Source organism: Lates calcarifer, linkage group LG8, assembly GCF_001640805.2.
Source record: "Lates calcarifer isolate ASB-BC8 linkage group LG8, TLL_Latcal_v3, whole genome shotgun sequence".
In the NCBI taxonomy this organism is placed as follows: domain Eukaryota; kingdom Metazoa; phylum Chordata; class Actinopteri; family Centropomidae; genus Lates; species Lates calcarifer.
The window spans coordinates 13,071,590-13,099,282 of record NC_066840.1 but is presented as its reverse complement, the minus strand read 5'-3'; the positions used below and the strand labels follow the sequence as shown (position 1 = coordinate 13,099,282).

At 41.6% G+C, this 27,693-nt stretch overlaps 1 protein-coding gene across 2 annotated transcripts; it reads right to left on the bottom strand.

The window, feature by feature from the left end:
• Window positions 1-2,831: 2,831 nt before the first annotated feature.
• On the bottom strand, window positions 2,832-19,810 carry LOC108878349 (neuronal acetylcholine receptor subunit alpha-3). 2 transcript variants are annotated; one of them, XM_018668976.2, is made up of 8 exons: window positions 19,463-19,810; window positions 8,414-8,553; window positions 8,273-8,317; window positions 8,081-8,190; window positions 7,600-7,807; window positions 6,205-7,263; window positions 4,869-4,918; window positions 2,832-3,878 (listed from the first exon to the last, which is right to left on the bottom strand). In XM_018668976.2, the coding sequence occupies exons 1-8, from the start codon at window positions 19,521-19,523 to the stop codon at window positions 3,839-3,841; spliced, it is 1,713 nt and encodes a 570-aa protein (XP_018524492.1). In that variant the 5' UTR covers window positions 19,524-19,810; the 3' UTR covers window positions 2,832-3,838. The 2 variants fall into 2 exon arrangements, with proteins under 2 accessions (XP_018524492.1, XP_018524483.1); XM_018668967.2 differs by lacking the exon at window positions 2,832-3,878 and having other exon boundaries at window positions 3,891-4,918.
• Between the last annotated feature and the right edge of the window lie 7,883 nt (window positions 19,811-27,693).

The following is a 27,693-nucleotide window of genomic DNA, read 5'->3' as shown; positions in this document are numbered from 1 at the left end:
AGATTTAATGAAAACAATAAAAACTCATGTGCCCTGCCACCCACCTCTCCTGTTCAGGCAGTGCAGGTCACATGGAGATGGTGAAGTGAAAAAGAAAACAGAGAACATTCAAACAGAGAAATGCATATTGCTCCTAAGGTGCATTAAGTATTTTTCTTAATGTTAACTAAAATTTCTGTAACGTTTGCTCTCAAACCCCATGAAGTGCCACAAGCATTTTCTGTTGTTCCACCAAAATGCTCTTTCTTAATTCTAAGACAATGTTTCTTCATCCATCTATAAATATTCATCAGAGAGTAAAATTAGAAGCCCGTTCTTTGCGAACATGTGTGTGTGTGGTATTCTAGTTCAGGAAGCAGTCATTTATGTGTATGAGCAGACTGTGCGTGTGTGTGTGTGTGTTCAGAAGGCTCCCACTGGAATGAATTATTTAGAGGAGAGTCTCCTTTACTTATCCACGGTTGACTGGCCGCAGGCACGTACCATTCTGCTCCTGACGACACAAGAGACTACCCTAATTCACCATCCACTGTCTGCCTTGCAGTGTGGCCCCGTCTCACCCGACAGCCTCACCCCAACTTTTCCCAGCATGCTCTACTGGTCCCCCTGTAGATGTCCCCTCATCATATCCTTGCATCCCAGGTCCCTCAAAGACTGAGAAAAAAAGATAAAGAGAGAGAAGATGTGGACCAAGAGAGACCCATGTGAGATTGCTTTAAAGATTTAAAACAAGTGACATGTGTAACATGTATTTTTCAAAAAATTTGATCACAAAAAGAACCAAAAAGCATGAAATTCGATCCTTCTGATGAATGCGCCATGACACGTCTGTCATGCTGTGAGTCCTGCTATCCAGGAGCTGGATGCTAACTGTCGGCATCAACAGTGAGGAATCATGTAAAATATTCATCCATGTGGCTGGCTTAATAATGTATTATCCCTCAATTTAGCACCAAGAGCTTTGCTGTGCTCTGCTTTGCTCTGACTGCCACCAAGTACTTGAAGTCCAATCACTCAAGAAACAGCCACTGCTTTAAAATATCAAACTGACACCATTACAAATTCAGATTAAAGTGGCTGCAGCTTTCGAGAAGTGGCAAACCCGTGCACGTTTCTCAAAATATTGTGTAAGCGGCATCCAAAAATGTTAAAGAGAGATTTCTTTTTATGTGTGTGTTGGGGAGGGGGGAGTTAGCGTGAATATGTTTTTAAAAGAATAGAAGTGTTGACAGGCTTTTTTACAATTTCTCCCCCTGTTAAAAGTTTGAAGGGTAAGTCAATAAGTTGGAGTAAAGCCAGTTTGGAAAACTGCACGCATCAAACAAATACTGTCCAAATATAGCTGGAGTGGCTGGTTCTCCAGCTGATCTCTTCATTCTGTGGCAGCCAGGTGCTGGCAGCGGGCTGAGACTGATGGGATACTGTGTGTGGCTGTTGCACGCTTGCTGCTACTGCTGCTGCATCTCCATATTTATAACTAGACTCCATCCATCCTATAATCCGCATGTAGCAAGATCCATGCTGAAGAGGGCACATATGGATTCACATAAACACACACACACACACACTGTCACTATCTTGCTCTCTCTCTCTCTCTGTTTCTTGCTCTCACTTCCTCAGGTGACATGTGTAATCTTCCCCCTCACACACACACACACACACACACACACTCACAGAAATGTGCACGCGCTCATTCAGTGCACACAAGCGGGGATTAAGTGTGAGTGGTTGAGTTGTTGGGAGCCACAGGGTGGGCCGATTCAAAGCCGGAGTCAGACTCCAATCTGACTTGGGGGGGCTGCATCTTGTTCCTTCACCACCCTGAACTTTCAGTGTTTGTGTATGTGTGTGTGTGTGTGTGTGTGTGTGTGTGTGTGTGTGTGTGTGTGTGTATCAGTGCTGACGGGCACATTCAGAGTCACCCGTGACCTTTGATGGAGGGAGGGAAAGAGGGATAAGTCAGAGAAAGAGAGGAGCTTCAAAGGAAAAACACTTTGCTGCGCTTTTTTTTTTTTTTTTTTTGCTTTGGAGTTGCTGTTTGTGAACAAATCTATGTATGGGTATCTGCAATAATAAAAATAAATCTTAGTCCTATATTTAGTAATTAAATTGTCTAATTGTTTGAATACTTGCATGTATAAGACATGGATCTTAGCTCACAGTTCTTTATATTTTTGCAGTGTTGTACCTGATATACACTCTGGACTTACATGGGCTACCTCATAACAGGACCCCAACAAACAGAGTGAGTACATTTGGCAGTTCCTCAAAAGCTGGACTAACTCCCCTCACCCTTTCGCCTTGTCACTCCTCCCTCCCTGTGTTTTCTGCCTCATTTCTCCAGTTCTCCAATCCCCTATCTAGTATCTAACTCTCCTAGTCCCACTGTTTCTCTTTTTCAATGACCAGCAGCTACAAACTCATTGAGTTATACCTAATAGAAAATCATGACCACCTGCCCACTGTAAGAGTTGCTTTGTAATTGTGAGACTCAGCTGCAGAAGCTGGTGCTGAGAGAAGTATTGTGCATGAGACTCATATTTTCCCTGGGGAGTTTTCAGTCACATTTTAAACATTGTTAGTTGCATTGGTACCATTATTAAAGAAATATACAGTTAATAACACTCTGATACAGGATGTGGGAACATTTTGACACAATTGTCAATGAGACTGTTGTGTCATAATGACACAGACAGCAGGATCATTCATCTGTCACCAGCAGATCATTGGCTCTTGTGCTGCTCTCTAAAATTAACACTTTAAGAAGTGAAACAAAGAGTGGAACAAGATTATACTTTTTTTTATTATGTGTAAATAGCTAAGAGATGCTCAATAAAAAGGCCAGTGGTTGAATTAAAAATCTGGAATCTGCAAACTTTTTAAGCTACTAAAACCTTTATTGAACTGGAATACAGGCTTCTCTCTTCACTGAAAATGTGAGTGCGTTTACAGTAAAATCCAATTTTAATTGGGCAGGAAAAGTGGCTCAGCATTGACTCAATATCAGTATTGCATTCAACCAGACCTGCTCTGAGATGCTAAACAACAGTAGGGAAAAAACTGAGACAACTGAGCGCCACTATTTCTGCATTGCTGACTTCTTGTTTGTGTTTTGGTGCTGAACGGGCACCAAAAGTCAGCACACTTTGTCTATAAGCTACCAGTGCCCACTTTCCACTGACCTGTTCTGATGTCTTACTACGCTATGTGGTTTCATATAGCTTCTATTTTCCATCCATTCTCTCTGCTTTACTTCCCCTGTATCATCTCTACCTCTCCCCCCTCCTTCTGTCTCTTTTTCTCATCCTACATGGAATTATTCCTCTTGCACTGAACAACTTAAAAATCCTGTATCATTGTCGGACATTAGTCCTGCCCTAAAAGCTTAAAAAAAAAAAATAATTGTGGAATGCACACAAACACACCAATGCAATTACATGCCAGGTCAGGGGCATTAACTTCTCAAGCATGACTGCAACATTTAGATATAAATCAACAGGCAAACAGTTACACAAATCCACTGTGAATATGAAGGCTTTGTTGATACTTCACAGGAAAAATTCTCTTCCAAGGTTATTCACTCTTGATGTTATTTACATAAGTATGACGTGTTCTATCCATTCACCCATTTTATAAGAAATGTGTCCTGTTAAAGGTTCATGGTGAGCTCAGAACAATCCCAGCTTACACTGGACAAGAAACAGAGTGTACCCAGATCAAGTGGCCACACAGACAGATGAATACACTCACATCTATGTTTTTAATTTAGCATCTTTCTTTTCACTTTACCTTTACTTCTTCTCTTACGTCTTACTTCTGGAGGAAACCCACAGAGAGATCATGCCAGATCTAGACGGAGTTTGAGTCCAGGACATTTCCTTAGTATAAGAAATGACTCGAGTCAGTTTGGCCATTTTAAGTCTTTTTACAAGTTTAATTTACATTGTGCGATTCAAAGGGTTTCCTATGCATTGTAGGTTTGCACTGATGCTGTGAATTTATGTGCAGTGCATAATTATACTTACTTATACTGTGACCACGTGTACAAAACACATCATCATTAAGGGTGTACAGCCACAGCCAGTGTCCCTCTCAAAAATCATGCATAACTCACCTATATTTTACAAAGGTATGTACAGGGAAACATGGAGATGATTGCAGGTATATAAGAAAAATGTGTGTTTCCATCACAAGACTGTATATATTATTACCAGCTGTCAAAGTCTTTAGTTTAGAAATTATGGAGGGACATACTGCACTACAATTCTCAAAGGTGTTGCCTTTATTGCTCTGACTTATGATGACAAAGTGCTACTGCAAAACTCACAAAGGTATTTCAGGTTGTTCTTTCTTAGTGATTTGTGTCTTAAGAGGTTCTTCTACAGTATTCATAATAATAATCACTTAAACAATTTCCTGACTGAGTGGACATCTTTAGTAAAACACGCAGAGTGGAAACACAGAGAAGAATGGGCACAATGGGAGACAGAAGATGACCGTGAAGGAGAGGGCTGGATAACATCATTGCATGCACACTGACAGGATGGGGAAATGTGGGTAAGTCATATGAGGAAACGGACAGCTGAGGGCTAGAAATGATGGCTGATGATGGAGTCCCAGAGAAGAGTGAGAGGCAGAAAGAGGAGAGACAAAAAGACAGAAGTGGGGAAAGAAGACAGCTGATGCGAAAGAGCTGCGGGAAGGATAATTCCCATACTAATTCAAGTGGGTTACGGAGACAGAGAGGAGTAGACAAAAAGAGTGAGAAAAGACAAGACAAAGTCAAGCCGTCTCATTTAAAGAAGCTGATGAGCGGCTGGAGGAAGAGTCCCAGAGTACCCAGCACACACACTGTCACAAAAACCCACAGGAAGATCCTGTCGATGACCATGGCAACGTACTTCCAGTCATCCTCCACCTGAGGAGAGGAAAGAAGGGAATTTAGATGTGTGTGTATAAAGAAAAATGAGACAAAATATCTAGGTCACACACATTCATGTGTCTCTCTTCCCTATATATTCCCAGTGACCTTTGCTTAAAATGGTAATTGTGAAATTTCTAACAATGGCACAAACCGTCACATTAAGCACTGAGTTTTATGGCTACAAGGAGTGTGTGTCTGTTGGTGTGTAAGATAGGCTGAAAGAACCAGCAGTGTTTACAACCATGCATATATGTGTGTGTATACAGTATAGTATGTGTGTTCCTTGATCAGTCCAGTGTGCACAACAGGATCATGGCTGCAATGACCATAATGCCATTGTGTGTGCCTATAGAAGAAGCAGTATGGCTATTCTACACGCCTCAAAGAAAGATCCGGGCTTTGCTAAGAAAAGATGGAGCCGAGGCAACAAACGTATCAGGACCATCCAGAGTGCGCAGGAGGCATACGCAAAGCCCTCCATCTGCAACAAACAAGCAGCTTTACACTCCCTTTATAGCTCCGTCTAAATGGTTTCTACACCGTTTACCAAGCTAGGTAGGAATTCACACACTGCAGAGATAACACACACACACAGTCTAGCTTTTGTTGTGTGTGTGTTTTTATATGTGTGCTGTGTGCATTGTGGAGACAAAACCTATTCACACCATTCTAGGTGGAAAAAATACCTCCTCCATTTATTTTAGGGTTAAGACTTACAGTTACGGTTAAGGTCAGGCTAGTGGGTATAGTTACGGCCGCTGTGATGGCCCTCTGGTTTTGCCATGACCTGGAGCTTGTGTCTCTCCCTTCTCTTGTTTGTGTCTCCCTTTAGGAGCTAGAATGCACCTGTAGGTAATAATAATACTAGATGCAGCAGAACCAGAGATATTGTATTTTCAATTTTACACACTCTTGGTGCCTACGTTACTCACAATGCAACTCATCGGCCAACAGTGCAGTCAGGGCCTCGGGGGTGTTATGCTAGTAGTGGCTAAAGTAGCCTCAAGCCTTTAGCCTCAAGCAGAGATGAAGTGCAGGCTGCAGAGGTCTGGTAAATTCACTTCTTTCTAACTCCACACCCCCAGATTTTTTTCATTTTCAAACTTGCAGTCTTAAGCCCCAGCCAACGCTGACTCAGGTGATGTCACTTTAAGCAATTCATCAGATTTCTATCTATCTCTAGGCGATTGCCCTTTTTCAGAAATCCCCAAAAACAAATTTCTCCAGTTATTTTGTAGAAAACAACACAGACAACGAAAGCTGAAAACTTGTTTGCATACCTCTTTGGCTTTGTTGCGAGTTCTCATGTTCTCAGCGATGTACTTCACGCTCTCAATGGCCTGCTTGATCTCTGGTGACACTACGGAGAAGGCGACAACAGCATTGACAGGCGACGGGGCATTCAGGGGTCTCGGCACCTTGGGCAGCTCCGACTCCTGGGGCGCCTGGGTCTGGGGTACCTGGGGAGGAGGAGGAGGAGGAGGGGGTACCATCGGGGGAGGGACAGGAGTGGGCACCTCCTTGCCTCTGTAGGGACACCTCCTGTTTATATCCCGGTTCATGTCCCGGTTCAAGTCACGGTTCATGTCCCGGTTAAAGTCACGGTTCATGTCACCATACTCCACACAGTTCATGGAGCCACCAGTTGAGGAGGCTCCTCCTCCCCCCGCACCACCATCCAGCGGTGGGCAGGCCACACCCCCAGTTATACCTCCAACGCTTACACTTCCTGTGCCACTTCCACTACTTATGCTGTTCTTTCTCTTCTTTTTTCCTCCGCTGCTCCCTCCACCCCCTCCTCCAATCCCTGCCGTAATACTAGCAGGGGAGGAGCAGCCCTGGTCGATGGGCCGCCTCATCAGCATCACCCTGGGCAGCACCCCAAGGAACACGGCCCTTACCCACTCTGGCATCGTGTGAGTCATTGGGGTGCGGTAGTGGACGTTCAGCACGAAGACGGTGATGACGATGCTGAGCGTGACAAAAATCATGGTGAAGAGGAGGTACTCGCCGATCAGAGGGATGACGAGCGACGTCGAGGGGATGGTCTCGGTGATGACCAGCAGGAACACAGTGAGGGACAGGAGGACGGAGATGCACAGGGTGACCTTCTCGCCGCAGTCAGACGGGAGGTAGAAGACCAGCACTGTGAGGAAGGAGATGAGGAGGCAAGGGATGATGAGGTTGATGGTGTAGAAGAGCGGCAGGCGGCGGATGTAGAAGGAGTAGGTGATGTCCGGGTAGATCTCCTCGCAGCAGTTATACTTGATATCGTGCTTGTATCCCGGTGCATCGATGATCTCCCACTCTCCACTTTCCCAGAAGTCTTTCAGGTTCACCTGGGGAAATGCGAATGTGAAAAAGTCACGCTTAGCTTTCACAGATTCTCTTTATGAAATTCAAAATCAGGTCAGTTTGTTCATCACGTTCAAAAGTTATTATTTGTAAACTGTGATGCCTCATTAAATATTTTCTGACATGAGGACAAGGAGATTTCATTTTTTGCCCAAATCAAGGAAATGATCACCTAAAAAAGTAATACTGAAATATTTCTACTAGTATTTTTAGAATCACAAAGTTCTCACAAAACATAAAATACAAATTCTACAAATACTGTGTAGTACAACTGCTGATGGCCAGGATTTCTCCCCTTTGATCGAGACAGACCCACTGACCTTTGACCCAATGAGCACCAGGTCGATTTTGGCCTTGTCGTAGGTCCAGGAGCCAAACTTCATGGAGCAGTTTTGGTAATCGAAGGGAAAGTAAGTGATGTCCATTGGGCAAGAGGACTTGAAAATAGCCGGAGGAATCCAGGTGATGGTGCCATCAAACTTCAGCAGAGCCTTGGTTTTGTCCTCCACAAGGAAATCACCTACAGCACTGAGAGAGAGCATTTCCAAGGAGATGTAAATGTCATTTCACTTAAAGGCCATTACAACATTTAACTCAAAAGGTCAGAAGATGGTGAGCATAAATAAATAACATCAGCATGTAGAAAGAAAAATAAGGAAAGGTACACTTATGAGAAAATTAAAGGGCTAACCACATCATGGTACTACGGATGAGTAGCTACAACATGGGTATACAACATTATTGCCATACATGGCATACTGAAGAACTCTACAGCTCTCGCCATCAGTGAACAAAACTTACTTGTTGTACAAAACGATGTCTGGCCTCCAAATTTTATTGGAAGGAACTCGTATGAACTCAATCCCATCATATTCAACAGGGGTCCATCTCAGTTTGTAGTCATTCCAAACCTGGAGGATCAACACAACTTAATGTAATTCACTGTGTACAAATAATGTGACAGGCATCACATGAAGAATGAACATCACTCACATGTCTCAGCCACAAATTGGTTTCCATAATCTGATTCACTTCATCCTGTAAGGACAAAAAGGGTGAATTAAATTAAATGTTTTTATAAAACAGGTCATTTCTTTGTTTAGAGACAAGTACTTTTTGATTCTCTATTCTTACCACTTTGACCAGTTGAGATATGGAGACTTCAAACTCCACTGTGACTGGATCAGATACATTCTCCACTGGACGGATGAACTGGTTGTACCTCCGGAACAACCTCCGAAATAATCTGTCCTCTGCTTTGGATGAAAAGCAGCCTAATGAAAACGAGAAGAGGAAGAAAAAAGAAGAAGAAGAAGAGCAATTATAATGACATAAAGGCACTGAGAGAAGAGGAAATTATGTCACTGTGCTAAAATGTGGGAGTTGAGAAGTCCTCCACAACCATAATTTCAGGATAATTGAACGTGAATTCAACATTACTAAACACTCAGAATGATTTAACATTAGCGTCTGCTAAACAAAATATTATAGATGATTGTTATGTTCTCATTAAGGTTTGTTAAGCCTTTAAAAATGTTGCACTCTTTCACAGGACATTTTAAAAAAATGTTCTCTCTTTAACTTTCTAGCCACAGCAGATACCTACGCATTTAATTGAATGGTCAGTTCACCAAAAATAACAAAAAGCCTGAAGTTTGGAAAGACATGCTTCTGGGGGCAAATAAACCCAAACCATGGGATGAGTGGTAAGATAGAAAATGCAGCATGTCTTAGTTTGATTTAGGTGAAATGACCCATTAACCATTTAGTCGATGTCTCTTTGCTCTTGATGGAGTGAGGGCTGTGAGAGATCGAGGAGTGCCATGAGAGACATTTCTGTTGCATGTTTACACAATGAAGGCAAAGCCTCAGAGCTTTTAGGAAATCTCCAAACACAAAATGCTTCAAGTACAAAAGAATGATGTGTCCCTGAGTGTGTCTGCACAAGTGTTTGTGCCCTTTGTGAGGCTGGATTAAAGGTCATATAGTGGAAAACCGCCACTAGTAACACTGATGCCTGGGATGGCACACAGACCCACGCCTGTCTAAGCAGAAAATGTTGCCTCACTTGGGACAGCACACACTCACACCATCCAGCACAAACTCAGGAACACTGTGCCAGTGGCTTTAATGGTGGCTCCAAATCCTCTATACTAATCCTCTTTTTTCTGGTTAACTAAATACAGGACACCAATAGAGTTTAGCTGTTTCCATGTCAGCTGTAGAAACACTGAGAGTCAGTCCTCCCATATGCCATTTAGACCTGACTGATTTATTTTATCGAAGCACAAACACTGAGACAACAAAAAGCAGAAGACAACCTCTCCTATCATACTGTAGCTTTCAAGTGAAGAAGTGACGCACCCATTATCCAACACAGTCCCAAACCATCAAACTTGCACTTAGCGAGCTGCATGAACCATTTCAGAGATGGAGGAGAATGTGCTTCACCGAAAGGGCAAATGGGGCACAACCCATATACACGCAAATAGCCACATTCACTCAAAAGGTTTGTTTCCTAGACAACAACTAAATAAAACATGGGACCTTTAATGGGACACTTTCTTTCTGTGCAAGTCGGTTAACTCTCTTCGAACCAGAAGCACGGAGGACTAGCTCCTGTCAACTTACTCATCATCTACGTCATTATCATCTCATGATAATTTGTATGTCACGTCTCATCACTGAAACTGCTACAAGGAGGAATGACTGAAATACTGTGTAGGTTAGTTACAGGTTTGCCTTGGAAGCAGTCTTTCACAGAATAAAAATCTGTGAAAAAAATGATCAAAGCATGATTTAAAAAAAAAAAAAAAAAATTATATATATATATATATATATGTTTTGTTTGTGTTGTGTTGTTGTGTTTATATATTTTGTGTTGTTTTATATATATATAACACAACACAACAAATATATATATATATATATATATATATATATATATATATTCAATAATTAATTGAAAGCTATGAAACTAGTTTAACCTAAGCTAACATGGTTGGCATGTAAGTGTTGTGAGATAGTCTCATAAAAGAGAGACTCATAAAACATCTTTTTTTTTTTTTTTTTTTGAAGAACCTACATGCACAAACAAATATTTCATTTCCACTGCCATAAAGCCATTCTTCCACTTATTGCTCCTGGGAGCACACTTTAGATGGATATCCTGCAGACATACATATCAGATTACAGTCTGCCTGGTTTCTCATTTTGGAAGACTTGTTCATTTGCTCTATGTTCACAAATCAGACTTACCAAGGCCGGGGAAATAACAGTCTAATTCAATTTCATCCCTTGTTGGTTTATTTTAGGGGCAATCTAAATCTGAAGCATGTCACTGAATGTTACAGCCTAACAACAATTTTGCAGAAACACTGTGAAAACACCCCTTAAACCGTTTTTACAGTATAAGCTTAATTTAAAAATCACAGGGGACTAAAACAGCTCAGGGGTAGACTGAGCTAAAAATTCAATCTCCAAAACACAACACTTATATAATCACAACATCTGGTGCACATAATACAATGAACGAACACACATGCGACTCCAGATGATATCCAGGTCCATTTAAAGGTCAAAAATCAAAACATGAACAGAACGCTGCAGCAATGACTTTATTTATTCCCATTATTTACAGTTAGAATTAAACTTACATCTTTATCACTCCCTCCCCCAAATTCATGGTGAGGTGTGAGTCTCACTTAATTTCAAATTCAGATAGAGCACGCACAGCATCGGTGCAGGCCAGTGGAGGCAGAAGCCAAATCAAGTCCACTGAGATAAAAGAAAATCGGGTCATTCAGCTTTTTTTTTTTTCCTGTCATGTTTGTTGCCCCAAACATTTTTAAGCTGCGTTGCTTTCATCAGAGTCACCACTCCAATCAGGATCACCATCCCAATGAAGGCAATGTAACCAAAGATATCTAAGTTAGTAAATCAGAAGAAAAAGCGGATTTGATTTTTACTTCAGTGGAGCTGACAGTCTTGTTTCAACAGGAAATGTTTTAATACAGAACTACTCCAAGAAGTTAAATAAAGACTAAAAATACTCAGTCAGATCTAGTTCCAATACTCTACTATATGGGTAAAAAGTTACATTATACTGTAGTGGCTTCAGAATCTTAAGAAGTTTTCTGAGGTCACTGGCAGAGGCGAGCTTAAAGCTTAATGAAAAGGTCTCCCTCTCGAGACGCTTGTGTAATTTCAGCTCTTAGTACCTGCCTTAAAAACTGCCCACTGCTCAGTGATTCGCTGCACTTTTAGAACCTTGTTTAAGTCTCTAATTGGGAAAGGGGAAACCAGGGCAATTAAAATCACTCAATTAATTGGACCTCATGGTGACAAAAAAAAATAAAGCCAATTATTTTTTTTGTTCATTTCTTGGCACAGTCACTCCCTTAATCCCCTTCTTTGTTCTGCCACTGAAGATCTTAAGTAGCCTTAATTTAAAGGAAGTTAATTATAACCTTTGCACTTCACCTCAGTTGATCCTGCACAAGACTTTCAATGTAAGGATTTCATTTCTGTGGCACTGGTGCATTTATGAGTGTGTATGTGAAAGTAACAGTCAGCGAGAGATGAAAAACTCATGACTGAGGAAGATCAATCTTCATTTAAGGAAGTGTACACTCTCTCGTGCAATGATAAAGCTTTAGTTAAAATCTAGAGCAAATGTAATTTCACCTGGTCCAGCTGTGGAGTTATATTTATAACATGATCAGCTCATAAAGCTTTGATTTGTTATGCTCAGATGCTGTTTCAGGGCTAGCAGCTGAAGCTAATTTTATGTCATCAGTGCTTTGAACTAAATATTTAAGTCAGGCATGTTAACATGTTCACACTGACAAAGCTGACATGCGAATATTAAGCAGGTATAATGTTTACCATGTTCACCATCTTAGATAAACGTGTTAGCATGTGAAGATTTACTAATTAGCATTAAATATTAAGTACAGCTGAGGGTGATGCCAGTGTCATATGTTTCAGACAAATTGAAATTTTGACCTGATGATGGCGCTACGTGAAAAGTTAAGGGATCAGTCAGGGTATCACCAGAGTAATTTGGATTCAGCTTCTGGGGATCATGAATTTCCCTCAGATCCCTCAGATAGTTGTTGAGTTATTAAACCTAAGTGATGGACCCAGCAACACTTCCATCCCTAGAGTTGCACTGGCTAAAAACTCCCAATTAGAATTGTTGAAGATTGCTCCAAAGTCATTAACAAAATGTGTCTTGTATTTTATCAGCTCACTTGTCTTTACCAGATGTGTGCTCGTTCCTTCCCCTGTCTTTGTGACGTGGTAACAAAGTGACAAGCGTTTGTTCTGGCGCAGATAAAGCCAAGTCAAGCAGTCATGCATTTCCCCCTTAAATAGCCACATTGATTTAGAATTAACAAGCCAAACAGTGAGTCTGTCTCTGTCTCTCGTGGCTACAGGAGCCTGAGCCTGAGCAGAAAGGCCCGTGGCCTGTGGGAGACTCTTTGATCAGGCATGTGCTTAAAAGGATGAGCCTGGGAGCGAATGGTGGACACTCTGAAGGAACTAATTACACTCCAATAATACACTGCTGACAGTGTGTGTGAGTGCATGGAAACAGGATACAAAGACAGAGAGCGAGAGAGAGAGAGAGAGAGTGGAGAGAGGCGATAGGAGGAGAAAAGTGACAGCGAGAACAAGCAGAGAAAAGCTAGATAGCGTGTCTTTGCTCTCCAGGGTTTTTGATGGCCTGACCGTGACATGCTGAATGACGCACAAGAGGCTCCACAGTGATTACTGCATGTGCTGTGACTATCCCATTTAGAATACGGTGCACGTTCTAACCTATGTGTGTCTTCATGTATGAGCACTCGCCCATATACAGTGCACCCATCTAACTGTGCCTGTGTGTACGCACGTTCCTATTTATGTACAGTGTGTCCATTCACCTTTGATTTGACTCACTGTGAACAGCATATGATTTTTTTTCACTGATGCATAAAATTCAGTAGTCCATGCTTTCATCTGAGAAGATGGTAGGAGTTTTGAGGTCAGATTCTTTGCATGTTGTAAGATTCCTATTTCTATATGAAAAAGCCAAATCCTTAAATGGCTACGCAGCATCAGAACAATAATGGCCCTGTATCATAGATGAGGGGTGTTGGGAACTAAAATGATTATCCCACTATCCCTACATTCATTCAGTCACAGCGAGCTGCCGCAGCGGTGTCTAGCCTTATGTTTCCTTGCATAGAAATTATTCAAATGCATGAGGTGAGATATACAGATTTGGTGCATTTGGTCCCTCACACCTCCTTCTCAATCACCTGTGTATTTCGAGCAGATTGAAGAAACCATGACTGATCGCGGCCAAGTCACACAATTTATCACTCTACGATCACCTGATATGACAAAGTGCTTGAAAAATTAAGAGAGATCATGGCTTTAAAAAAGACTGGGCACACCTGTCAATATAAGAAATGAGACAGAAAACAAAAAAGTTCACTTTTTGCATCATTTGAACACATCCAGTGAATTTATCCCCATTTTTCCAAGAAAAGGGGAAGACTGGAGGGAAAGAGAGGTGCTGCTCTATCAGAAATAACACTTAGTCATTCTACTAAAAAATTAAATAAGAGCTTAAACCATGTGTTTTCATTTGATTGACAGATACTTAACAGCGGTGGTGACCATATGTGTAGCTTTAAAAGCTGCTACAGTTGCAGCATTTAGAGAAGTTGCACTTCATTGCAGTAAGAGATGGAAATTAACAGCGTATTGCTGCAACACTCAGAAACACAGTTTAGAAACTGTGTCTGCCTGTAGAGGGAGGTTGTGGTAGTTTTCACAGCACTGCAGTCACAGCTGCGGGTAATTGAGTAATCAGTACTAATGTCTACTTATCTTTCCTGCAGTGAGGCTGGAGCATGTTGATCATGCATGCCAGTCAGCATCGACTGAATCAGTATTGAGTTAAGATTTTGCTTTGCTGTTGGAGCCTACAGCAAATCTCATATCTTACCTCATTTCCAGTCACTGGAAATTGGCTTTCCAACAGTCAGATTTAGAGAGAGGGAATACCTGTAGCATGGATTAATGGAGGCAAACAATAAAGTCAAAGGCAGCATAAATCTCACTCCATCAATTGCCTTATTATTTAATGTAACACATTTGCATCTTAAGTCGGTTGTCCTGAAGTATTGCTATTTTCTCCAATCTGGTAAATCTTTGAACAATGTATCACCCAACACGATTTACATACAAAGGGGCTAAAATTTGAAGGATAGGACTTATGAATTGTGAAGAACTAAAGCAGCAGTTTTTCAGCTCCTCTTCTTCCATACCGCCTGGAGTTACTCAAGATGGAACAGTTTCCCCTGTCTGGACCTGTGAAGACTCTGGGGCAGGTCCAGGGCAGACTGGGGATATTATACTTCCCATGCTGACCTGACAAGTTCTAAGGATCCATCAAATTCTTAAAGAAAGGATGCTGGGATTTGTTCTCCACAAACCAGACATGGATAAGAGAATGGAAAATGGATGGAGTGGCTGGATGGATCAATGGAGGGCTGGCTTAGAATACTGCAACATTTTACTATTGTTGGATTCGGAGCTGGAAGCTACAACATTAAAACTGGAGACTGGAGGACTTTGATGAATACATAGGGGCAGTCTGTGAGAACACCATCACTGGGTGAATGGGTGACATGGCAAAACCTTACCTGGTGATTGGTGTGAATGATACTGGGTTCATTCACCTTTTAAAAAACTGAACAGTTAAACAAGATGACTGCAAACAATCAAAACGCCAAGGCCATAGACCATATTATGAATGACACTGATATAGTGTAGAATGAGGCTTAATTCCTGTCTGTTAAATAACAAAGTCTAAAGTTGTTGGGCCTCGACCTGTTCAATCAAATGTACTCAGCTATTGCAAAACAAGCCAATAGAAGAAGATCTGACATATTTCAAAGGAAACAGCAGCCAGGCAATAGAAAATAATGAATGTTATGAGAGAGGAGTGAGGAAAGCTATCCTTGTCCTCCATGGAAGGCATCCTGCTCAACCACTAGCTTTCTATTTCTCACCCTCTCTCGCTGCATCCTAAAGCGTGACTCAGTTCATTGCCAGCACTGACGACCAGGATGTCCCAGAGGAATCAGGCAGCAGGGCTGTCTGGAGGAGGATGTCTGTGAAAAGGAGAGAGAAAGTGTGGCGTGTGCTGTGGTGGTGGCGGTTGGAGGGGAGTGAGATGGTCTAAGCCAATCTGGGGAGGGGGGGTTGAATACGGTCTCTGCCTCTGCCTGTGGTGGTTACACAGTATGTGTGCGAGGGAAGGAGCTGGGGGTTTGGTTGCAATAATCACACGACAATCGCGTTAAGAGGATCCTCGAGCCACCACACAGTCCTTAAGCCACACGCACAGTAGCGCACACACACATACACACACACCACTGATTGCCTGTCAGACTTTAATGCAACTATATTGCTTCTGGGAGAGAAACCAGAGAGCTGCTCTGTAGTTCCAAGCTCAGAAGAGCATTTAAGTCTGGCAGAGGAGCAAATGTGCTTGATGGTGCTGCAAAGCAAGCAGACAACTCCATACAAGCAGACTTAGATAAAGGCTACAGAGGCTTAATATAAACCATTTCCAATGCTTGTGAGAAAGAGCATTTGATTTTTGCCTTTGGTTGATCACACTGCAACCTCCATTGATTTAAAACATTCAGTTGTGATGACTTGTGTTCCTCATTTGAGATTTTTTTAATCATCATTCTTATTATTAGCAAACTGCACTTGCTGCTCTCTCGGTTGAAAAGGCAGATCCTCTTTACACTGTCAACACGCAGCTGCAGCCTATTAAAATGCACAGTAAAGTGAGATAAAGGGTCAAGCCTGAAACATAATGCAAATCAGATCAGTATAATGCAGGCATGGCTGGACATCTCTCTCAGCAATTTCTGCTGGAGATGATGCAGGCAAAATGCTGCGGGGAAATGCATCATGCTATTTCAGTCATTTTAATCTCAAACTTTAAGGAGCCAGTCCCATCCTGCAATATGCCAGTGTACACCACAATCTATCCCACCGGCTGTGACTTTATTTTTGAATGTCATAACTCCAGCTAACAACCCCTTGCCGTACAGATATCTCACTCCTTACCTCCAAGCTACTCCAACCACCTCTATTTTTGACTAAAACGCCCAATCCGATGGACTGCAGGATCAGCATTTTCTCTGTTATGGGGACAAATCACTCGATCCTGGATGGCAGGAGACAATACCTTCTGCAGCCCACTAATCGGACCTCCATTGGGAGTGTGTATGTGTGTGTCACTGTGTGTTTTTCAGGCACTTATCTGCATACACAGCCCCTGTCCAGAATCATAAAATAGCCCACACAGCCAATGAGGGATTGTGGAAAGGAGGGAAGAGAGTTGGAGGACAGAGTTGGGCTAAGAGAAAGGTGAGGGCAAAATCCTTTCATTTTTCTGGCTTTTAAGAGAAGTTAACCACCTCTAACTAGTGAGGACACAAAGTAGATTTCCTCCCACATGAACAAAATCTGTTCTGCCGTGAGTGTATTGACACTGTCATCCCGTCACAGCACCGTTTTCTTGTTCCTTTTGAAATTCGCCCAGTTCAAGGGCAAAGCGACAAAGCAGTCGGCTGTGGCAAATCTCTCCAGCTGAGGAGAATGACAGAGAGAGGCAGCAGAGAATAAGAGAAGTGATGAGAGAGTCCGCGTCAGATTGCAGGATGTGTTAAGCCAGTGTCTTTCACACGGTGACTGGAGCGTGACAATGCGAAGACACTTAAGTCTTCTCCCCACAGGGGGACTCCGAGTACCACACCTGGGACAAACTCACTGTTGCACTCGGGGCTTAGTAGTCACAATATTTTCATATTAACACAGCAATGATTCAACCTACAGCCAGAATAATCACACCTCCTACAGTCTCTGTTCAAAGTGTCTTGCACGTCACTCCCAGGAAAAGTTCCTGTTTGTTTGGGATAAACTGAAGAAGATTTGGGTGTTTATGAGCGGCAGTCTGCACCGTGGCTGAACAAACAGGGAAAGATGTCAAGTACGAGTACATACATGGTCAAAATTGACTTAAGAACTGAATCTGCCATTTGTATTGTGTAAATAATACAATATAAAATAAAAGCAGCCAAAAAGATGACGCAAAAGAGCTAGCTATAGGCCTAGCTAGCTGGTGAGAATGATAGCCAAAGCTAACCTTAGGCGAAGCTTAAACTAAACTTACTGACAGATTTTTTTTTCCTAGCTGTTATACTGTATGTAATGTAATAAACACATGTCCTGGTAATTCTCTTTGTTAGTTGTTATTTTTTATATCCACTAATTAAATTAAGCTTATTGAGGAATAAAAGTCAAGCCAAAGCTAACTAGCTTAGCAGAGTATAAGCCACTAGTGAAATTCATATGATTTTAATGTGGTTAAACTAAATTAAAAATTTAAATGTGTTGAATAGTAGTAAATTGATTTATTCAAATCGTTTTATATTCCTATAAACAGCAGAAGGTAGGCAGCCACGGCAAAACAGACATATGTTTGATTCCTGTGAACTACGGTCTGTAAATAATCAGTTTATTTTCTTGGAGAGCTGTTGTTTGTAGTAATTAGATACTTGTTTTCAGCCCAAAGATGTCTAAAATGAAAGCATTACAACCTGCCTGAAAACTTTAAACCTTCTTTTCAGATTCACTGCTTCTTCAGCTCTGTATTTTAAGGCAGAAACTTAAACTTCGGCAACAGAATATCCACAGAAAAAAGACATTAAAGTATCTCATTGTGTTTGACTGACAGGTGTTAAAGACAAAAAAACTGCAGTCAGCACTTTAAACAAATACACCGCCAAAAAAAACATCACTTTAAAGCAAGTTATTTTATCCTACACACAGACAGACACCCATTAGGCTGTGTGCTCCCACCGGTAAAGATGCTCTCCTGAGAAACCTGTGTCTGTTTACTCTTTGAGGAGGTGAGTGAGATGAAATTCAGGATTAAAATAACCATTCAGCTACATGTGAATGCAGCATAAAAGTTTTACTTTAAAGCATTTATCTATTCTTTGTTCTGCTCCGGGTCCCCCAGGAGTCACTCAGGGACCCCACTTCAAAATCTGCTGTTTGAAAGCACAGAGGGGACTGGCAGCCTTACATGCACTAAAGATGTAAGAAAATAGAAAAAAGAATAGGCTTCAATTTTGGAAATACAAGGAAGGAAGGAAATGGATCACTCATGGAGCAAAATGAAATACAGACAGTGTGTAAAAGTGATCCTGCTGTGATTTAATGTCACAAACAACAGGCATTGAGCAACAGAGAAATCACATTTTTCCTCATAGCTTCTTCTTAAAATTTTCCTACTTGTTAGAGACCGCTGGCAACCATCTGCCTGCTGAAATGCCCTTGAGCAAGACAGAGAACCCCCTCAGCTCCAGGACTGTACTGTAATGTAATGTCTCTAACCCTGACCTTTGACCTTTGTGGGTGGAGGAAGCCCACGTCCCTACACGTCTGAGAGATTCAGGTATGAAATCAACACTGACAGCCATTAAGCTGCTGTTGGAGAAACGTATGTTATCCATGTGTTGGCTCTTTTTATGCATGGGTGCCTCGCGGTAGCTCCGGGGACTGAGGTATTAGCTGTAATGCGAGGATGTCACGATCATAGATCATCATCTCCAGAGAAAACTGAACCCTGTGCGCATGTTAAAATATATTGTGCGGGTAAATCCGTGCATTCAGGCTTGTGCGCTTCTGGACTCACAGAATAATTTGAGAAAGGCTCGTATTTCACAAAGTGCCATTCCAGCATAAGTCATCCGCCATCATCAACATGCATTTGTACAAACATGTCATCCAACTTGAAGAAAAGTTCAGCCTCCTTTCCCCGAGTAGAATCATCCAGACTGGTCTCGTGGCGCTTCAGTCTCTGGACTGGGAACAAAAGCTGTTTGTTTCCACGGGTCTTTCTCTCAGACGCGCACATGGGAGTTCACCTGAGGTGTGGGAGGCTAAAGACAACTTAGAACTGATCTGACAAGTAAGGTCAGGAGCCGCTCTCATGAATACAGCTGCTAAATAAAGTGGCGGCAAACAGAAAGTGACGAGGATAATTGTACTTATTGCGTTTCGTCGTCCAGCACCGATCCCACTGTGTCTTACCTTTCGCTGCGAGGAGCACCAGCAGCAGGAGGACGCTTGTTAGTTCCCCGGTGAAATTCATCGATACATCGGCGCTTGGCGATACTTTCCTGCGGATAAAAGGGACGATGCAGGCGAAGGAAGTTTTGCCGGTAACACGTCTGCGAAAAGCCTCGAGATTAGAGCAACATTTTTTCCTTTGCGCTCCCGAGCGTGGAGAGGTTTAGACTCGCGGTGCGCTCTCACGACATGGAGCAACTTCTGAGCGTCCCGCCTCCTTCCTCCCCCTTCGTCCGTCCGTCCGTCCTTCCGTTCCTGCTTCCTCACACTCCCACCCACTCATCCTTGGGCCAAACTTGGCGACCTGACTCACGGTGACTCACAGGTGATAAGTTCGGAATAATGAAATGATTTTTCAACGGTGGCTTTAGAGTCCGTCGGGGTTCTGCAAGCTCCGTTGCAAAAACTCACAAGTAATTTATTCTCATATTCAGTGTCCTTAACTTTGGTTGAACGCGTTTGTACGAATCTATCTATCTATCTATCTGTCTGTCTGTCTGTCTGTCTGTCTGAGAAAATGTAGAGTTGCGTAAAAATATTTCTCCGAAAAAAGTTGAGCTTCAGAATCTCTACCCCAAAGAATTATCCCCTCATCTACTCGATATAACTCCAGAGAAAGATGCTGCACACACACCTACACACACACACACACAAGATCACATATTTTCAGTGCTGAGCTGTAAATGACCTATTTAGTCACTTAATTGATTTTGTACGCATAACAATGCTCAGGCAGCTTATAGCATTAGCTGCTCTATAATAGAGTCTTGAAGGCTGCACACTCTGCCCAATTCAAATAATGGAAAGCTATTAAAGCACAGCAGAGCTGCACAGGATCGCACTGAAATTATTCTGGAGCATGCAAGTCCAGACTGATAACTATATTATCTTTAAAGGGAAAAAAATGCAGTAGTGATGGGTGCAGCTCTGCACTTTGCTTTGGATTCAGGGGAGTGAAATCTTATAAATGACCTTCAACTCTTAGGGCATTTTTTCACCCTGTCACTTACAAATATGCATCCAAAGTATATTTTCTTTTTGTTTGTTTGAATTTCTTAAATTCATCTTTTGTAAAACTCAGTCACACATGCACTGTATGGTATTCTATAAGACAACAAATAACAAGATGGACAGAGGTAGCTTTTAGTCAATTTGTCCCTTAATATTTAATGAAACTATGTGTATGTGTATGGAACATATGGACCTCCATGAACGTATGTGTGTGTGTATAACATGTTTTAGCATTCAGAGGCATAAGATGTTTTTGTATCTGCCCACACTGACCCCTCTTCCTACTTACCCTGAACAGAAAGGACCACTACCTGCATACAGAGCTCATACACTTACATCTGTGCAGGCATGCACCGACATACATGCACACCAAGGAAAAGAGTGTGGGAGACAAAAAATAAAGACAGAAATATTACTTTTCTTATTTCACTTCATACAGAACAACATATCAGACTGTTACCTTGAACACCACACTGATGGTCTCCTACTGCACATTTCACTGACCAGTGTATCTGGATGCCATTTGTGCTGCAGCACGCATTGTAAAAGTACAAAGTGGGCTTGCATGTTAGCAGCCGGCGGCAGGTCACGAGCCAAGAGGCTGGCGACAAGTGGAACTGCTCAGTCCTCAATTTTAAGCTCAATTAGTTTTGTCGTTGGGGAGTGAAGTCAACCAAGGTTGCTGTTCTCAGGCTCAGAGGGGGAAAGCTGCGGTGATTAAGTGCCGCACATGGGCGGGTAGGAGACCCTAAAAGAACAACAGAGAGGAAGAAAGTGAAGTACAAGGTATAAAGATGGGAGATAGAGATGCAGAGAGGGCGTGATGGGTGAAATTAAAGGGATATGGACGGCTAATAGAGAAATACATTCAGATCAGCTGACCATGAAATGTTAAAAAGCTCCAGGAGAAGAGAAGAGAAGAGAAGAGAAGAAGCAATTTGGCTGCTTGACATGCTTCACTGTGACAGAGGCAGTGAATCTATTTGCAGAAATGTATTTTTTGATTCAGCAAGATGCAGAGAAAAGCTGAGGAAGAGTCTCCACCCACCGGTTCAGACAGGGGAGAAACAGGAGGTCTTTCATTTTTTTGTGTTTCACTCACAGTCGTTCTTTTTCTCCCTTTCTTCAGTTTTTTTGATGCCAATTTTGCTGTTTTTATTTACAAGTCTTTCCTGTTTGTTTTCCCGTCGCAGCTTTTCTTTCCATCCTTTTTTTCCGCCAAGACCTTAATAACAGTAAGTCCATTCCCAAAGGGCACAGGGAGAGATACTGCCTGCATAACAGAGATGGACGTTTAAACAAGCCTCCGTGACATTTAACACCAAAAAACAAACATTTGGAGGTATTTTCCCTCAGCACTGAGCTTTGAAGCTAAAAGGTCGACCTGTGACCTTTGTCATTTATTGAATAGTTCTCTCTTTAATTACAAAACTGTGTGTTTTAAGGGTCAGAGTGAACAATATGTGTATATATGCATGAAACTATTGATTCTTCAGTAGTATACCTGATTTAAAATCACAGTCTTGGGAACGTGCAGATACCATTATACTTGAGTGTACAAAATATTTGTAATGTTAGTCTCATGTTAAGTTTAAAGACCCTTTTGCACAACTCACATCTCAGTTGCCTTAAAGCTGAGAAGTTCCTGTGCTCAACTCATCTGGTTCTAATCTGCATGTCTTTTGTGATAAGCTACAATTTAATTAGGGAAGTAAAGGGGCTCTACTGGGACTGACAAAGCTTAAAGAAAAGAGCAAATGTCTCTAATAGTTTGTAGACTCATTACATACAGTAAACTTTTCAGTCACTATGAGTCAGGATTTAGAAAACAGTCATTATGCCATTGTATGACTTGTGACAGTTTTATTTTAAAAGATAATAGCAGCTTGACAGTATTGAGCACTGCTTTTTGAAAACATATATCCATCCATAATCCAGAGGAATCCATCAAGTGTCTTTAACTTTGGAAGAACAGAATAGTTTTTATCAACGTGTCACTCATCTGCATTTAAGTAGCATCATTTAAATCAGACAACATGCACAGAACCCCTCACACTCCTTGTTAAATTAATCAAGAGAAAAAATGTAACTGATCCTTTTGAAGAAGTTCTGAGTTAGTTCCTGTAGATATTATAGTTATAGTTCTGCATATTCTATTTTGTGAGGTTGAAGGCATGAAAGTACAATATTTGTCTGTATGTGTTAACTGCATGTTGTATGTTTAGGGTGCACATACTGTATGTTTCCATACCAGTACCATACCTACATAAGATTCAGCAGAGAAAGAAAGTCAGAAGGAGAAAAAGAAGGAAAGAAAAATGTGATTTCAAAGAGACAAAGCATCTGCAGCGATGCAGGAATTAGTCAGGTTCACAGGAGGAGAATATTGCCCTGTAGTGTCACAACCAGTCGGCTGGTGTTCTGAGACCATTCCCAACTGAGGCGACATCCCAGCGCTGCTTACTCTCCAGCAGCGTAGGCAAACAGAGGAAAGCACTCTCTTGCCATCTCTTTTATCACTCTGCTACTTCTTTCCTTTTTCCATCCGTTGTCCTGTCTCTTCCCCTGTACGATTGCACAGCCAGTTGCTCTGCTAAATAACAGCAGGCATCTGATCAGACAGCTCAGACAAAGCAGAAGGACCTTGCGGGCCCAATGGAGACAGCAAAGCAAAGGGAAAAGGGCAAGTTTAGTTGCAACAGAACAATGTGTGTCAGACAGGACTGTCCTGGCTCATCCACATCAACCTCGTACACTGTTTGTCTCTTCTTAGCTAAATCTATTCAGGTATTCACTCTCTATTTTCTTACTTTCCACCTTTCTCAGTCACTTCCATGTTTAAATGTCTGTCTCCAGACCACTCTTAATTAATTGCTTGTCTGTGTTTTACCTATCACATGTCAAAATGTCTACTGTGAAAAAGGTCTATAAGAATGTGGTAAAGGCCACAAGAAAGAGAAGGGTGGATGAAGTGCTCTGTTAGGAGAGTTAAAAACTGCAGGACATAAGAGAAGGGAACACAAGAGGGTTTAATCTTTCCAAGAATAATTAAGTGCTCTGTTAGTTCTTGGTCACAATTACTTGTCATTCACAGTGACGAGACGTCTGCATTTAAACAGCCTGTGGTCTGATGTTGCAGTAAATCTGATCCTTAATCTGTATAATTGAACAGGTTGTGTCTGCGGCAAATTTAGCATCAACTTAACCCTTTAATATACATTTGTCTTCCTTTATTCCCTTTAAGTAAGATTAAAGCCCCCTTAATCAATATTATGTATATATATCAACATTGTATTACTATGGAAGCCCATTTCTGCCAATGCCATGAAAAAAATAGAATGAGTTAGAATAATAAGAATAATAGTCCAAATAATGAGTTAGTACATCTAAATAATGAAAAACATATTGAGGAAGCTTCTCATTATTACAGGAACTTTATGTTTTGCATCACATTGGCAGAAAGAGGCTTCCATATATGACAAATGACAATGTGTAAGTTAAAGTTATCACCACCTCTGCAGCCCCTCTCATTTTTATGGAGGATTTAGGTGATATTCAGCTCAAATTCTTTTGGTTTCTAGTGCCCACACCTTTACTTTCTTGGTTTACTCTTACTGCACTCATCGAGCTTGTTTCCACCATCTGCGCAGCCAATGCTGTCTACTCCTAGAAATTACATCTATATGCAGTCAATTTGCAACAGCAAATAGATTTTAAAGGAAACGCATTGTAGAGCAGATTACACTCTCTATTTATGTAAAGAGGAAATGTTAATTAACAACTCATAACTTACAAAATGTTGATACACTGAATGTGTCAGTTTTCCAGTACATTTTGTAGTGACTAGAGCATATTAAACTCTTTATGGTTATGTTTAGGGACTCACAGCAAAAAAAAATTTACTGGCATTTCATTTTTGGTAAAATGCAATCTCTCAAAGTTCATAGCTGAGTGTGCTCCCGACCTCTCACCATCTTTCTTTCCTCACCCTTTAACCCCATCTAAACAGTTTAGTTTCTTCCCATGATTCTCCTTCTTCCTTCTGCTTCATCTAATCCCACCACTCCACTGTCACAACCCTCCACCAACCCCCCACCCCCTTTCCTAAAAGCTCTCAGCATCCCCTCTCCACCCACAGCTCGTCCTGCTCTGTCAGTCACGCTACCCTCTGTGACCCCGCTCAACCCTCCAGCGTTCACATCCTTCCCTCCACCCCTGCTTACTGTTCCCTCCTCCTCCTCCTCCTCCTCTCTCTCTCGCTCCAGACCCATTAACACCACAGAGAGTTTACTTCCTATTTTCCATTAATCCAGTCTCCACTATATGCTTGGTCATGCTGTGGCCTGTTGCAGCCACCAGCAACTAATTAAAGTCCCTTTCACTGTTCGAATCACTGTTATCTGATTAAAGCCCTCTGCTACTAATTAAACTGCCATGTCTCTGCGGTGTGTTTTTTCCCACGAACACTCCCACATTCTCTCTCCCTCTCTCTGTATGTTCTCTTACACACATCATAGAGCAACAACACCCATACAACATACAGTGAAAATGTGTTTACAGACATGCTTGCAACTCCATTCTGTTTCATGGTTTTATTCTCTGTGTGTCCATCTCGTTCATCGGTGTCATTTTCAGTTAAATGGCTGCAGCCTGAGGAGCCGCGCTAAGCTTAGTCATTATCTGGTCCACTCATGTTTGTCCTAAGATGAAATCCAAACGATCGTCGGCGACCTCTTGCTGTAGTCACAGATGATCTGCTCGTCATAGCTTCAAGTGATTTCTAATCAGTTTGAAATGTGTTAGGAACATTTCATTAATAGCCTTTGCAATCCTCATTTATCCTTAGGGAAAGTGTCATGGTGGAATATTTCATCTTTTCTCATTTTGACTTCTATCTGCTGCTAACAGTTTTTTGTCTCAAAAATATTGATGCTATTGCATAATGGATACAATATAGATGTGTTATAGAGAATTTAAACTTAACTTTAGATGCACCAAGATAATGGCATAATGCCAGTTAAATAAGGATCTCATCAAATGATTGAATGAATGATTTTTTAAATTGCTTTATGTGAATCATTCATAAAGTCTTGAAGCAGTAAAATGATCCAGTGATCAAGAATCAAAGGCCTGGCAGCATTAACATAACTTTGTGTAGCATAATAATAAAAAAATAATTTTGTTTTGTTTTATTGTTGTTGGTGTTTCAGCTTTTTTATTCTGTTACTCATCTAATCATGCATATTTTAATGTGTAATTTTTAACTTAAACATACATAATAGGTGATTATATAGTATATACTTAAAATTCTGCATATTTACCGCATCCAGAATAAAACACAAAATGAGTCCATAATTATTTAATGATTAGTTCTAGTAGTAAAGTAATGACAGGACTGCTTACTCCTACTGCTGCTGAGAGAAACATTGAACTCTGCAGTGTCTCTTTTCACCACTAGTGAGCAGCAGCAGGCATCCTGATCTGTCAGCAGGTAACAGAGTGGAGGAGATATTTACTGCTCCAGCAGGGACACCACAGAGCGACCTCCGAGTCCAGTTTAAAACCGTGTAAAGTGTTTGGACCGCAGCTCTGCGTCTGTCCCCCCATCAGCTCAGTGGTTCAGAGGGGAGGATCAATGCACCCCCACCCCCCACCCAACTGCGCGGCACCTACACATTCTGTAATGCAGTAATGTAGTTCATAAATATCGACCACAGAGCTGAAATGGCAGGTATAAATCCTGAAGGAATGTCCTGTGGGGGATAATGGGGGAGATGGAGGGCAACGGCTGACAGAAGGAAACAGATCAAACTGCTGACACTGACCATGCTGGGTCTGAGGTACAAAAGTCTGATTGCAGCAGGTTGACAGAATACAATAGAACAGAATAGAATCAGAACTGAATCTTAATTTCTGCCTTTCTGACTAGTCCATATACTGTTTTAAATACACTACATGCAGTTAAACTGAAAGATTTCCTTATCTAAAAAGTTTCTGGTTCTGCTTTCTGAGGTCAAAAATAAGATCAAAAGGACAGCAAATTATTTTAATTTCTGTAGTTAAAGAGGTGTCTCATTTTTTCCACATAATTCTACTTTACAAAATGAATATTCCAAAAAATGTGTAAGAGAATATACAAGAAATACAAATTTCAGTTGTATATAAGTGCTTGCCTGCCTCTGAGTGCCTTTGTTTGTCTGTATGTTTTCATGTATGCACATTATATATGTCTACTGATCTCTGACTACAGCATGAACGTCTTTAATGTTGGCTCCTCCACCGGCCGAACACAAGTCTTGTGTCTCTTGTTTATGACCAACCTTTATCATCCCTGTCTCCCTCTATTGTACCTCTCTCTCTCTCGCTCTCTCTCTTGCTTTCTCTCTCTCTCTCTCTGTCTGTCCTATCCCGCTTGTTACTCCCCTCCCTCTCCCTCCACCCATCCTGTTTCATCTCTTCAGTCACGCTTCATGATCAGACGTGGAGACCATAACACCAGCTTTCTCTGCTCAACTTTTCTCCTTTTTTTACTCATTTTTTTATTTTAGAAAGGGCCTGGTGGTGTACTCATCCTCATGCATCATCATGTCTTTGTCACTTCACCAGCAACATACAATAGGGATATCAATCAGGCAAAGTGTACATCTTGAAGACAGAAGTCATGTCATGAGTGCTCCTTTATAATCAAGGCTCACTAGTGTGACCCACCCGACATATAAACATTTGTCATCCTGTTGACGCTCCACTCTGGCTGCAGCTGACAGCCTAATGTATATCGGTGGAGGAACACGGGCGCGCACACCCCTGGGCCTTCAGAAGAAGAAGCTACAGCAAATACAGAAAACTGCACAATAAACTTAAGTAGACAAAGCAATTATACCTTGAAGGGAAAAAACTTTGTGGGAGAGTTTTAAGAAAGATCAGGGATAATCATCAACCCCACTTGTTATCCATCCATCCATCCATTATCTATATTGCTTATCTGTTAAGGGTCGCGGGGGGGGGCTGGAGCCTACCCCAGCTGACATTGGGCGAGAGGCAGGGTACACCCTGTACAGATCGCCAGTCCATCGCAGGGCCAACATATACAGACAAACTCACTCACGACCACTCACACTCACATTCACGCCTACGGCCAATTTAGAGTTACCAATTAACCTAATGCGCACATCTTTGGACAG

Bases quoted from the DNA above. Each gene is read 5' to 3' on its own strand.
- LOC108878349 (XM_018668967.2), bottom strand. From the start codon at position 19,523: ATGAATTTCACCGGGGAACTAACAAGCGTCCTCCTGCTGCTGGTGCTC. The intron at 8,191-8,272 runs GTGAGTGATGTT...TTGATCCTCCAG, and splicing joins CCAATTTGTGGCTGAGACAT to GTTTGGAATGACTACAAACT. The intron at 7,264-7,599 runs GTCAGTGGGTCT...GCATTTCCCCAG, and splicing joins TGGTGCTCATTGGGTCAAAG to GTGAACCTGAAAGACTTCTG.